This window comes from Entamoeba invadens, assembly GCF_000330505.1.
Source record: "Entamoeba invadens IP1 unplaced genomic scaffold scaff_1105074725017, whole genome shotgun sequence".
NCBI classification, from domain to species: Eukaryota; Evosea; order Mastigamoebida; family Endamoebidae; genus Entamoeba; species Entamoeba invadens.
In genome coordinates this window covers 96,097-111,408 of record NW_004191755.1, presented here as the reverse complement: position 1 = coordinate 111,408, position 15,312 = coordinate 96,097, and the positions used below count along the sequence as shown (strand labels likewise).

Sequence of the window (15,312 nt, the reverse complement as noted above, 5' to 3'; positions counted from 1 at the left end):
GAACGAAACCAAATGTCTTCTTAATTTACTATAATTGTAATTTGCATATTTGAATAAAAATATTCAAGTTTTAAAGGTAGTAGCGTGAAAAGTTTTATATTTTTACTGTTTTTATAACATTTATGTTTATTGTATTAACGAACAAAACAAATAGTTGACACAATTTACACCGACAACCAACCATTGTTGTTAGTAAAGCGCATTTCGTAAATTAATTGTTAAGTTTTAGAAAAAAAGTTTTTTGGTTTGGGTTGTTTGGTTTATAATTAGTAAGTAGACAAATTACAAATTTGAAAATGGAACTGAATAAAATATCGAGAAAATGTGACTTAAATTTGGTAAATTGAGATGCTACTAGGTTCAATAAGACTAATGGGTTCTTCTAGACAAATTAGTTGTTAATTTGTACAGCCAATATTCGATTAGAGAGTTATTCTGTATAAGGATTTAGTCAATAAGAAACTAACAATATAAAAAGTTTCAAATCGATTATCTATCATAATTGAAAAAAACAAAAATATTATACAATTAAATAACAGTAATATATGGTTTAGTAATAATAATGTGTAATTAAATATATTTTTAATTTATAATTGTAATTGAATTAAAAATTACTCCTCCTCATCATTATCCTCCACCTCATCATCATCATCTTCTTCATCATTATCATCTTCTTGTTCCATTCATGCAATCTATAAATATCACCAATTTTACCAGCTTCCATGAAAATTGGGTCAACATCAGTCATGTTTTTTGCTGAACATTCAAGATACTTCACAGCACCTATTTTCTTTGCGAGTTCAACTCCCTCTTCCGTTTTTATTTTATCTTCAGAAGCATTTGTATCTAGTAAATCATTCTTCAACCCAACTAACAATATTGGTACACCCAAATCTTCAACTTCTTGTTTCCACGTCTTTCCAACTTCCTGATATGACTTTTTGTCGACGAGAGAAAAACATATAATGAAACAGTTGGTTCCCATGTAACTCATGCTGAGTAAACTTTCGCCGCCTGGCACACAAGGATCCCATAAAGAGCGTACTCCATCACCATTATCAAACTTGTGTTCCACATTGTAACCATCATATATCTTTAAGTTGGAAGGTAATGGGAACTCTTTAGTTGTGTATGTTGTTAATAGAGTTGTTTTTCCAACATCTTTGTTTCCAAGAACAACAATTTTAACAACAATATTAGCCATTAACTTTAATAATACAGATTGAACGAATTTAAATTGTGTTTTTTCTTTTATTTAAAAACTACACAATCTATTGTGAAAACAATTTTTGGTTATTTTATTATTCATTATCTGTATTTGTTTGTAGATTTCATAAATATTACACATTTAAAACTTAAAATTAATCATGTTGTTTTTTATATTTAAAACACTATTTTATAATAATTAATACAACACTCAAAAAATAAATTTCATATTATTTTTACCTCCGATATTACTAATTTATAACTTTTATGAAAACAAAATAAAATAATGAGTCAATATAAATTAAGAGTATGATATTATATCGTAAATTTAACATAGAAAGATGTGTCGTGGTTCATTGTAAAAATCAAAAAAATAAATAAATAAATAATATTATAAATTATTAAAATATCAATTTTTTATAATTTGTTTCAAGTCAAAGGTGTACCCGTCTTCAAATGGATAGATAATATCAAACGATTCAGCTTGACGTATGCAAACAATTGCATCAAAAACTTCAATTTCGACGATAAATTGACTATGAATTTTCCCATTGACTGTGAAGAACACAAGTTTCTTATTATATTGTTGTTTAACAATACCACACCCAAACACATTGACTTTACCAATTTCATTTGAATGTGTTACATCCTTAAACGTCTCTGTTTCTATTTTCTTATTTATCAGATATTGTGAATACACAAATCCATCTCCACAATAGAATTCAATTGAAAATTCTGTATCCCAATTTTTCGATGTTTCATAATTCTTTTGGTCGAGAACTCCAATATTATACCAGCCATACCCCGCTCTTACCTCAAAATATCTCACACCAAAAACTTCAAATAATTCATTTTTATAAATATATTGAACTGGTAATTGACACAATTCATCCATGAAATTTCTTGAGATGGCAATTAAATAATCATTATTGTCATGTTCTCGAATAACAAAATGGTTCCTTTGAATTAAAAGTTCTGAAAAAAGAGAGATAAAGTCATTCATCTCAAAAAAGATTTTATTATCTGGCATAGAAATGTAATCATTTTTGCCTATTATTCCTGTATATGTTTTATTCCTCACTTCTATACAATTCGAAATTTCCACATAAATGTTTAGAGTATTAATTTCTTCGTGTAATTTCACGTCTTCACAACCCCAAACGTTGACTGTATGGCTTTCGTTTAACATTGAGTTTAAAACAGTCACTTTTGATGATAAAATGAAACTACTTAATTTCACACTTTTGTTCACAAAAGTACTTTTTATTTTGATTCTGTTCGACCACTTAATGTACAGTTCTTCCAATACTACAAAAATACTATCTACTCCAAATAATATATTTTTGGATTCTTCAATTTCGAGTATTTCAAGAAAAAGGAAAACGTTAATAAAGACCACATTATTCACGTTATTTGTAATTTTCAATTTTTTGAGATACGTGGTATCCGCATTGAACTGGTAATAATATTTATTATAAAAAGTCATACTTAAAGTGTATTCTTTTACACTTTCAGGAAGACTCCATACTTCTTTTACTCCTTCGGCATAAATATGATAAACTGCGGTTGTTGCTGTTTTATTCAAAATAGTAGTTATGTTCTCTCGAGGAAGGCCATATATTGATATTCGTCCCTTCTGAGCAACGAAAACATTATTATTTTCAAAAATACCATCACATGCGATATATGCGTTGTAGAATTTTATTTCACGAAACTGTTCTATTAATTTTACAAAGTCTTTAGTATCATTATAACTTATAACTAATGCGTGAACAACAGTTTTATTTCTATCAATACAAAGTCTTATCGTGTCAAAACATTTAAACGTGTTTTCAAACACACCTTCATTCGTATTTACACGGCTTTGAACTGTAATTTTTTTCAAACGATTGTACTTGTTTTGACCGTTATAAGTGTAATATGTCAAGAATACAGCCACCACTTCTACATCACCTTCTAGTGTTTCAAGTCGCTGAAAATATGGCGCTGCTTCAAAAAGTTAATCAAACAATTTTGCGTCATAGTTAATTTTATTACCTCTATAATTTTGAATGAAAAATGTGGTGATTTTAGGAACTGTTTTACAAAGAAATGTGTCAGTTACTAAACCAATGGAAAAGTCATACATGAAGTTGGGGTACCGCCATATTTTAATATTATCAGGAATACAAGAAACTGGAAGCCTAGCGTTACCCAAATTAATTGTGTTCGGACTAAAATGTGAAATGTACCACATATAGGTGATATGTTCTACAAACACGGGAGATCTTTTAAGATATTTAAAAGCATTTTGACACTTTTTATTAACAAAAAGAAAATTCGAAATTGCCATTTTAGTATTCAAATACATTGCAACGTTCATCAGATAAACCCATTCGAGTCGTGATGACATCAAACGTTCTTTTTTAGTTATTTTAAGTTTTATAGATTTCAAACACAAATAAAAAATATATTGAAAAAGATAAACAAACCATTTTAAGTTTCAAATTAATTTTGATTTGAAATTTAAATCACAGCATTATATTAATACAAAAAATATATTAATTATAATTTAGTATAGTACTGCTCTATCAATTCTTTGATTTCTTCTATTTTCATTCTGTTATGTTCTTCTTGTGCCCAACTTGTTTTAATCACTTTGGCCATTTCATCAGGAACTTCTTTTGGAATAACAAGCCTATTACCTGCACTAATAAAGTCTGCTATATCCCACGCATATTTGAATCTACTATCTTCCTTCTTGAACACTTCATTCCATGTGATGATTTCAAACATTGAAACAGCAAATGAGTAAACATCAGCTGGTTTCTTGTAATGTTTTTTATTCAAAATTTCAGGCGCCATGTACTTTGGTGTTCCAATACCTTTCGTGAATGTCATGTTAGTCATCATCATATTAATGTTTCGACTTGTTCCAAAATCAGTCAATTTTGCATTCACTTTTTCATTTGGATCCAATGAAAATATGAGATAATTATCTGGTTTGATATCTCTGTGTAGTATCCCATTTTCATGCAAATAAAATATTCCTTTTGCACCATCAATACAATATTTGACTCGCAACTTCATAACTATTTCTTGTAGTCTTTTGCTTTTTAAAACGTCTTTTAATGAACCAAAAGGTGCAAATTCAGTGACCATACAAATTTTGTTAAGTATAAACACAGCTCCATAGAAGTGGACGATATAATCACTTCGAAATTTGTCCAACATCGCAACTTCCTTCTTAAATTCGTCTATTTGTGAATTATCACCTGAGCCTATTTTCATTTTTTTTATGGCAACAATGTTTCCTCGATATTTTCCTTTGAAGACTATTCCAAAAGACCCCTCGCCTATTTTCTTCTCTTCTTTTAATTCGTCTGAGTCAAGATGTGTTGAGTTCTCCACTTGTCCATTAATATGAATTGTTGTTGCTTGTTGTTTTCCACTGTTTAAGTTGAGTGAGATAATAACAATTTCGTCACTCAAATCCATAGTGCAAAGTGGTGTTAAAAAGACTTCAAATTCGCATGCAAATCCTTTTTTTAAAGTCACTATTTGTGGTTCTGTGCGAATTGTGTATTTGTCGCATTTGTCTTTTGTTGTGATTTGGATTTTCACATTTCCTTTTGACGAGTTGCCAACACACAACAATTCACGACTTTCATACTCAATGTGAATCTTGTCGTTGTCACCACCAAATGATATTTCTTGTTTGTTTGAAAGAATTTCGCCATCAAGTTTAGTCATCACAATATTGGAGCGACTCATATTGAAAACACATACATTTTCGGCGTCTTTGTTGTCTTTCTTTTGAAAGACCAATAGGAGTACAACGGTTACTATTGCAATTATGACAATTACAAACACAACAACACATGCAATAGGAAAGCCAATAACAACACCATAATTCGTGTTTACAAAACACTCAATTTTGTCAGCACTTAACTTGTAGCCATTTGCACACTTCCAACAAAGGGAATTTTGTGATGAAATACAATTTGGTATCTGTGAGAAGTGAATACACACGCCGTCTTTTAAAATGTTGTTTGCAGCACACTCTGAACACTCATAAGTGTCATCACATAAAGTGCAGTTTTTACCACATTTGTAACACAAATTGTCTTTCAGTGCAAAACCACCTTCACATAATGTACACCCACTCGTCGTCTTGTTCAAACAGTTGTTCAAGTCTGTCTGTGTGTTGCACAGCTTTGTGTTGTTGTTTGGCGTTCTGTAATATCCATCACTGCAAATCACACAATCACCATCATTGGAACACGTTGCACACGACGTGTCACACACAACACATTGCTTGCCATCAGAAGATCGCATGTACCCGTCTTTGCAAGCAACACACCCTTCGTATGTGGACATCATCACATCACACGTACTTAATAACTCATTTATTTCAATACATTTGCCATTCTTGGTGTATGAATATGAATCACACTTTGTGCAATATGTCAAATTCGAGCATTGTGTACACGGGTATTCACATTTTACACAAAGTGAGTTAAGTATGTAATACCCATCACAACAACGCAAACAACCCTTTGAACTTCTTAGCACACAGTTGTTTGCTATTTCACTCGATGCTTGGAAATCAAATGTTTTTGTTGTGTTTTTGTTTATATCGTTTTCAACACATGAATTGTCGACAAGAACAAAGGATTTTTTACACTCTAAACACGACGACAACACAACATTCACATGCTCACAATCTAAATATTTTTCTCTTATTGGCAAACACCCAGTCATGTCTTTGTAATAATCGTCTTCGCATTGTTTACAAACACCACCAACAAATTCTTTACAATTAATTATATCAGTTGAAATACATTTGCTATCAACTGTCATTTTGTTTTCACACACGATGCAAATCTCTTTGTTTTGATCGCACACTCTTTATCATTAGAAACACATCCACCATTTTCTATGTGATATTTTGAGTTACATGTTGTGCACACACTCCCATTATAATTAACACAATTTGTGTCTTGTGAACAAAAAGAATTTGATGTTATTACAAAGTCACTTTTACATGATATGTCGACTGTATTATTATTAACATTTTGACAGATCTTTGCATTGTCACAATTTGCAGTTAATCCATTGTTTTTTAATGTTGTGTAATATCCGTCGTCCGCCATATAACAAAACTCGTTTTGAGTGTATTTGCAGTTGTCGACTTTGATGCCTACTTGTGTGTCATTATTGTATATCAAACAATTAGTCTGGTTGTATTGACTGAGTTGGTATTTGCATGTATTTTCAATTGAACAATTTCCGTTTGTTGTGATGATGTTCTCGGTACAGTTGTCGCATGTTTTCAACGAATAATCAAAGCAAATTTCATTTTGTTTTTCAATGCATTCTTTATTGACTAAAATGTGATCTTCATCACACATAAAACACGAAGAATTTACTTGATGCAGACAGCCAACATCATTGACATCTTCTTTCGATTCTTCATAATTATAATGTGTTGTGTTTGAATATGCAAAAACACACTCAGATGTCATATCATTTATAACATACGGCGCAAAACATTTTAAACATGTTTGTATCCCGTTGTTATATTTACATAGTTGGCAATTTTGAATTAAATCAAAACAACTTACACACACATTGGAAGTGACTTTAACTTTGCCTTCTTCACATGAAATACATCCATCACCAGTTGTAACTAAGTCATTAGAACATGCCAAACAATCTTTGTTTTTAAATGAGCACTGTACACAATTTGTTATTTGTGAACACTCTTTGCACTTGTTATCTTCCAAGTAATACCCACTTACACACTCAATACAGTTTCTCTCAGTTTCATTTACATTCAAATCACATGAAGAACAATTATTATTTAATGAACATGAGACACACTCTTCATTTCCGGTGGTTTGGTTTATTATTTGCTTAAACCCAGACTGACATGATGTGCACTCCCCACTCTCTCTACAACAGTTTGTACACTCACTTGGACAGGCTAAACACGATAAAGTTCCACCAAGTGAATAATATCCATCAACACAAATTTCACAATTTCCATTATGACCAAGTCCATATCCAGCGTAACACATGAGGCATTTACCACTGATGTTATCACACGTTTCACAGTTGATATCACATGTATTGCAAAATGTTTGTCCTTGTTTTGATTGGTACGTATTAATGTCACATTGTTGGCATTTATTGTTTGTTGAATTTGCATAAGTTCCGGTTGGACAGATGTTACAATTAAACTTCTTGTCTAATCCAAACCCAGAAATGCAAGTAATGCAATTCCCATTTGTGTTATTACAAGATGAACAATTATCACTGCATTGCAAACATTGGGATGAATTTCCATGTGAATACGTATTTGTTTGGCATATTGAACACGTTGTTGATTGCATAAATGAATAAGTTCCTGCTGGACAGACATTACATTTGTTTGTTAGTTGAATTGCCAGCGTTCCAGCCTTACATGGATAACAATGGTTTTCTGATAATACACAACCAGATTTACACGAAGAACATAATCCACTTTCTATTTCACATAAATTGCAATAATTGCTGCATTTTTTACATGTAGTTGAAGACATTATATCTGAATAATAAATCTCACTACATAGCGTACAACTATCACTTCCAGAAGAACTTGAATATGATCCGATTTGGCAAGGGGTACATTGGGTGCCATCTCCATTCGTACCAGAAGGACAATTGGAGCAAATGGTGTTATTTATAAACTGCCCCTTACCACACAAAGTGCAATGCCCGTTTGTTCTGTCACATGTTACACATGAAATACAATTTAAACAAGTAGAACTGTTCGCTGAAGAATAAGTTTGATCTTGGCAATCCAAGCATTTATTTATGTTAAAATATTGACCAGCGGGACAAGTCATACAAACACCATTTGAAACATAAGAATTTGTGTAACACTTTAGACAGTTTCCATTTGTGTTATTACATGTTTTGCAAGTCGAATTACATTCGGTACAAGAACCACTTCCTATAAAAGAATATTGGTTAACACCACATTTTGTACACGAAATAGCACCACCAGCTGAGTGATAACCCGCTTCACATTTTTTACAAATTCCATCAGAAATTAAGCCACTTCCAACTGAACATAAAGTACACTTCCCATTTGTTGGATTACAAGTAGCACATGTGGTATTAATACATGGCATACATTTAGAAGCACCATCCAATGAATAAGAACCATTTAAACATGATGTACAAATTGAAGATCCCGATGAGGAATAAGTTCCAGCAATACAATTACTACATTTGGATGACCCCAAATACGAATAAGTACCAGCAGAGCATTTGGTGCAAACTTCTTTTTCGTCCCCATTAGAATACGTCCCGGCTTCGCAAGTGATACAACTAGAAGAACTGTTATTTGGTGCGTATTTTCCATCTGGGCATATTGTACAGCTTACGGCTTGATCGTTCGAGTAATAACCTTTTTGGCAAGGATACTTATTAATTCCATCTGGACAGTAATATCCAGCGTTACAAAGAAAACAACTAGAATCCGAAACATAATACCTCACTTCACAAATCATGTTTGCAGAAAATACGACATTGAAAAATACAAAGAAAATAAATGATACACGATAGTTATGAGTCATTTTTTATTCGAGTTTGTTATGATGAAAAAAAACGAAAAAAATACATAAAGTTAAATAAATATAAAACAACTTTTTATTTTTTTTAATTTGAATTAATAGGATTTTTATTAAAAATAAAAACATATTAAATTATTTGAAAAATTGTATGTTAACAAATTGTTTTTTTTCAATTTGAAAATATTAATACCATCATTTGAAAAAGTACAGCAAAACCTCAAAGAGCTACCTCTAAAGAGTGGGCATTTTTAGGACTGAAACATAAATAGAGTTCTTTATCGAGCTGTTTTTAAAGTTTGATTGGTCAAAAATGCCCTCTCTTTAAAGAACAAAATTATCACAACTTTCCGCTCTTGGGAAAAGTAAATTCAACTGAACATTACAGAAGTTGTTTCAAACTTTACTTTTTTTATTAAACATAATGTTTAATATACATTTTATTGTTTTTAATACAGTATGGACACTCTATTTTATGCAAAACTGTACCTTATGCAAGGATTTTATTATTTAATTTTAATACAACAAAACAATTTTAATAGTGAAAAAAAATCAATTCTAAAAATACCAGACACTCTGCCTTATGCAAAAAGCTATTTTGAGGTTGTTATTGGATAATTTTGAACAAGAAAACCAGAACTTTAAATTAAATAAATTAATGTTAAAAGTCTCTACACCACGACTTTAGCCAACGTAAAGAGAAATTCCCGATACCAGTTTGTATATTCTTTGTTTTGTAAAATGGTATAATACTTACTACCAGCTTGTCTCGTCGCCAAAGGAAATACAATTACACAAAAATATGTCAATGACACAAACGATGTCAACAAAATCGCGTTGAACAGCGTTTACTGGTACGTGAGTTTCTCACTTTGGCTGGTGTCCAAAACATTGAAATTAGATGGGCTGTCATTGATAAATGTTTTAAAACGACAACACTCTTCCGATGTTCATTGTTCTTCCTGTTGATTGAATAATTTAAACAATTCTTATATCAATTAAGTTGTTAAATTATATAAAATAGCATATATTTTTTCTATTAAACTGCTATGAACATGAGAGTTATCACAGCATATCAAATATAATAAACATAAATAATATTCTTTATTAAAATTTAATTTATTGTTTATTATTTGTGGGGGTTTTCACTAACAATAATAAAATTGAAATCATTCGTTTTTTCAAATCCATTTTGTGTTATTTTTACCATTTTTTGGAAGAATCCAAAATTTTTTTATATTATAAAATAACTATATATTATAACAGGTTCCTTGCATAAGGTAAAATGACCATACTGTATTTATAAATGAAATGTCATGTAATTACAAATATAAATTGTGTTGTATTATGAAAAAACATTGTTATATATTATAAATATTAAATTGATATAATGAAATATACAGTTGTACAAAAAATTTCAAAAAACAAATAATTTAATAAATCATTTTAAATATAGTGTTTTTGAATTTATTTAAAATTTATAACTAATTATTTTGATATAATTTTATTAAAATTTAAATAATTATTTTATTTATTATTATATACTTAAAATAAATTTTGGATACACGTGTTTGGTTTATTTAAATCATTTTTAAAATTAAACTTTTAATTTATCAGAATTGTTATAATTAATTTAATTAAAAATTACGTTTGGTTTATTTATCAAATCGGTGATTTTTAAATTACAATTATAATTGCATACAAAATGCCCAATTATTAAAAATCATTTTGGACACGTTGTTATTATATTTTAACAAGGCTTCTATATAACTAGATGTTTTTGAAAGATTTGTTTGATTATTTATATTTATAAACAATTGTTATTTAATTATATGATTTATTTTATTTATTATTTTATTTATTAAAATGTCATATAATTTGTTTTTTTAGTATCATTTTTTTTCCAAAAATAGTTTTAACGAAAAAACATGTTATCTATTGAAACAAGTATTTTTTGAAAAAAAAACTGTATTTATATATGACAACCATTTTTTATGAATTATTGTTTTTATTTATTATTGGCGTAACCAAAACTTTTGGTGTCATAGATTGTGGTAAAGGGCAATATAGTTATGGACCCAGTTGTGATACCTGTCCTAAAGGATATTATTGCCCAGATGGATATAACATGGTTGCATGTCTATCAGGAACTTACACACCAAATACAGGAATGGCGTATTGCGAAAGTTGTAAAGAAGGTTCATATTCAACAGGAGGATCTTCTGAATGTGTTTTATGTACAAATGAAACGTGTGCATCATGTGATAGCACAAATGGCAATTGTCTTACTTGTCGTGCAGGAAGTGGGTTTGTTGGAAATAATAAATGTGAAAAGTGTTTACCTGGATATTATTCAACTGGAGGAATATTAGCATGCTCACCATGTTCCCAAAATTCTTATTCTTTTCTTGGATTTTCAAGTTGTATAGCTTGTGATATTTCGTGTTTATCTTGCGATGAAACGAATGGTGATTGTTTATCTTGTTATGGTGGATCTGTGATTACTGAAGGAAGGTGTGTACCATGTCAAGCAGGAACTTATCGAAAAGGAAATAGTTGCTATCCATGTGGTCATAATAATGATGATTTTTCTTTATCGAATAGTACAACATGTACTACTTGTGACAATTGTACAACATGTGAGACACAAACTGGACAGTGCACCTCGTGTAAAGAAGCGTACGTTGTAAAAAATGGGATGTGTTTGCCTTGTGCAAGTGGTAATTTTTACAACAAAACAGAGAAAAATTGTCAAAAGTGTCCCAAAGGAACATATTCATCATTACCAGGAAGTGAAAATTGTTTGGAATGTCCAATTGGCTCTTACTCTGACAATGAGGGAGCATCATCATGTATTAGATGTGACGATTCATGTAGTGAAAACCAGTGTATTAAAGATAGTGGATATTGTATCTCATGTTCAGCAGGAAGTATTAAAAATATGAAAATATGTTCAGTTTGCAGTGGAGGGACTATTGCAAATATGAAAACAAACACGTGTGATAATTGTCCAGCTGGAACTTATTCAAAATCGCGTTCAACAGAGTGCACAACATGTGAAGAAAATACGTACTCATTGGAGAAATCAGCAACATGTAATTCGTGTAGTAATACATGTAAAACGTGCGATAAAACAAGTGGAAAGTGTATTACTTGTGTAGATGGGTATGGCTTGGATAGTTCAAAAAATTGTTTGATTTGTACGATTGGTACTTATTCTTTGAATTCTAAATGTACCGAATGTGGTGATGGCTTTTATCAAAACAAAGATGGACAAAATGCTTGTAAACAGTGTAACTCTTCGTGTACTTCTTGTAATAAAAACAATGGAGAATGTATCGATTGTAAAGCGGGATATGGTTTTGAATTTGGTCGATGTATAATTTGTGGTGATAAATATTATTCACCAGGTGGGAAATTTTGGTGTGCACATTGTCCAATTAAATGTGAAAATTGTATTCGAGAAAGTGGGGTATGTACATCATGTCAATTTGGATACAAGGAGATAAATAACAATGGAAATAAAATATGCGTCTCTTGTTCTTTAAACGGTAATTGTTTTTCTTGTGATTCTAATGAAAATGAATCACAAAGAGAATGTGCCGAATGTTCAAGTGGATATTACTTGGACAATAACACGTGTTTGACGTGCGCAAATATACCCTCGTGTGTAAAATGTTCAACCACAACCAATGAGTGTTATTCATGTGATAATGATTTAATTTCAAATACAACTCGGTGTATTTCTTGTGATACAGGAAAAGTAAAAACAAACGAAAAAACGTGCTCGGAATGTTATCTTGTTATTGAAAAATGTCAACTTTGTGAGTATAACAATGGAAATCCAATTTGTTCAATGTGTTATTCTCCTTATGTTGTTGAAAATGGAAAATGTGTTTTGTCATATTCAAAAACGACTCATTTTGATTATGAAACAAAATCTGAAATATCTAATGATATTGGGTGTCTCTTTCAAGTAAACTCATTGTGTTTTTCTTGTGATCAAAATTTTTATCTTCATGAAAATAAATGTTACCCGAAAGATATAAACTGCCAAAAATACTCCAAAACAACTTGTGAAATATGCGAACCAAATATCATAATAACAAATGGAAATTGCTCATTAAACGAAGAGTGCAAATATCAATTAACTCAAAACGAAAACAAAACTTGTTTGATATGTAACAATAACACGGATTGTGGACTTAATGTTGTAAATTGTAAATATACACAAAACGAGTTTTGTTATTTAGCAATTCAAAATTATTACACAACTGTTGAAAAATTTGGTCAAACCAAATCATGTGGAAATGCAGAATTTTGTCGATTAAAAGATGGCAATATGGTTGACTTTGTTTGCAAAGATAATTTTGTGTTAACTTCAAATCAAAAATGTTTAATAGATTCAAAGTGTCAAACAATAAGAGGAAGTGACTGTGTCGAGTGTATAACAGGCAATCATATAAATAACAGTGTTTGCATTGATAATGACATCGATTGTTTAATTCAAAACAAAGATGTGTGTATTTCATGTAACAATAAAATGACAGTTGAAGGGAAATGTGTTTCAATAGATTCCATTCAATGCAAAGAATTCAGCGATAATATATGTAAATCATGTGAGGAAACTCATTATAAAAACGTTGAAGGGTGTGTAACTAAAATGGGAAAATATGATAACTGTCAATTTGTAGATGTAGTTTATGAAATTTGTAATGAGTGCATCACACCATATCTTTTGGTTGAAAATTTGTGTGTAAAAGATACAACAAATGTGAATTCATTTATTAAAACAAGTACTGAATACAGTGACAATTGTATTGAAAGAAGTTCCAAAGGGTGTTTGCGATGTAGTGATGGGTATTACATAATGAATTCTATTTGTGTTCCCTGTAAATCCCCGTGCTATTATTGTTCAAATGAAACATATTGTTCAAAATGTGGTAAATATTCATATGCGACGAATGGCAAATGTATTGAAATAAATGAGTTATTAAGTACGTGTGATGTGATGATGTCCACATACGACGGGTGTGTTGCTTGCAAAAATGGGTATATGCGATCTTCTGATGGCAAGCAATGCGACAAGTGTGATGTATCATGTAAAACATGTTCCAATGATGGGGATTGTGTGGTTTGCAATGACACGTATTATAGAACTCCAAACAATATAACAAAATATTGCAATCCACAAGATGAACTTACAAATTGTTTGAATAAAACGACAAGTGGGTGCACTCAATGTGAAGATGGTTTTGCACTGAAAGACAATTTGTGTTACAAATGCAGTGAAAATTGCACTTCATGTATTACCATTACCGAGTGTTTGGATTGTGCAAATGACAACATTCTTATTGATTTTAAATGTGTTCATTTTACACAAATAAGTAATTGTATATCATCACAAAACTCCGTTTGTACAAAGTGCTCAGATGGATATGAATTAAGTAGCGACAAACTAGAATGTGACAAATCGTTTAATTATTGGTTGGTAATTGTATTACCAGTTGCATGTGTTGTATTGATACTTCTAATTCTTATATCATCGATAATAATTGTTATAAATATAGTCAACAAAAGTGAAGAAAAATCGATAACTAAAAATCTCTGTATATTCAAAATGAACCGCTCTAATATAGTGATGACTAAAATTGGTGAAGATGTTTTTTCAAACAAACAAGAAATATCATTTGGAGATCAAAATGACGAAATTGATATTGGAGTTGAAAGTCGTGAATTGTTGTGTGTTGGAAACGGTTCGAAGAGTCGTTTAAAAGTTCAAATTTCAACAAAAACAGATACTGATAAATACACAATCAGAACTGAACCACAAATTGTTACTCTTAAATATGGATTTGCATGCGAATTTGAAATTTTTTTAACACCATATTGCACTATGCAATTAATAGATGAAATTATAATAATTGCACTTGATTTGACAACAGGTAAACAAAACACAACTTCAATTAAAATTACAGCACAAACAAAGAACTCCACACGACTGGATTATGATGAAATAATAGAAGAAAAGAAACTTGGCGAAGGGTCATTTGGAATTGTGTACAAGGGGACTTATAGAGGCAATGTCGTTGCTATTAAGAAGATAAAACAAATAACAGATGAAACAAGTGGACTTAAAGAATTTGAAAATGAAATTAATATGTTGGACAAATTTCGAAATGAATATATTGTCCACTTTTACGGCGCTGTTTTAATACCAAATAAAATTTGTATGGTCACAGAATTTGGACTCTATGGAAGTTTACAAGACTTGATTCTAAATGTAAATAATGAACAAATTAAAATGATTGTGCGACTTAAGATGGTGTTAGATGCTTCTAAGGGGATTTTATATCTTCATGAAAATGGAATATTACACAGAGATATCAAACCAGACAACATCTTAGTGTTTTCTCTTGACTTGAATGAAAGAGTGAATGCAAAGTTAACCGATTTCGGAAGTGCAAGAAACATTAACTTACTGATGACTAACATGACATTCACG

General features: G+C 30.5%; 4 protein-coding genes across 4 annotated transcripts; 1 reads left to right on the top strand and 3 right to left on the bottom strand.

Moving 5' to 3' along the window:
- Nucleotides 1-604: 604 nt before the first annotated feature.
- EIN_076140 (Rho GTPase, putative) lies at nt 605-1,204 on the bottom strand (the record flags this gene model as incomplete). Its single annotated transcript, XM_004184093.1, has 1 exon — nt 605-1,204. One exon carries the CDS (start codon nt 1,202-1,204, stop codon nt 605-607), a length of 600 nt encoding a protein of 199 aa, XP_004184141.1.
- Nucleotides 1,205-1,615: 411 nt separating this feature from the next.
- EIN_076130 (hypothetical protein) lies at nt 1,616-3,598 on the bottom strand (the record flags this gene model as incomplete). The annotated part of the gene is made up of 2 exons (XM_004184092.1): nt 1,616-3,159; nt 3,316-3,598. The coding sequence occupies 2 exons, from the start codon at nt 3,596-3,598 to the stop codon at nt 1,616-1,618; spliced, it is 1,827 nt and encodes a 608-aa protein (XP_004184140.1).
- A 152-nt stretch (nt 3,599-3,750) lies between these two features.
- EIN_076120 (protein serine/threonine kinase, putative) lies at nt 3,751-8,813 on the bottom strand (the record flags this gene model as incomplete). Its single annotated transcript, XM_004184091.1, has 2 exons — nt 3,751-6,072; nt 6,111-8,813. The coding sequence occupies 2 exons, from the start codon at nt 8,811-8,813 to the stop codon at nt 3,751-3,753; spliced, it is 5,025 nt and encodes a 1,674-aa protein (XP_004184139.1).
- A 1,972-nt stretch (nt 8,814-10,785) lies between these two features.
- EIN_076110 (hypothetical protein) lies at nt 10,786-15,022 on the top strand (the record flags this gene model as incomplete). The annotated part of the gene is made up of 2 exons (XM_004184090.1): nt 10,786-14,895; nt 14,948-15,022. 2 exons carry the CDS (start codon nt 10,786-10,788, stop codon nt 15,020-15,022), a joined length of 4,185 nt encoding a protein of 1,394 aa, XP_004184138.1.
- Nucleotides 15,023-15,312: the final 290 nt, after the last annotated feature.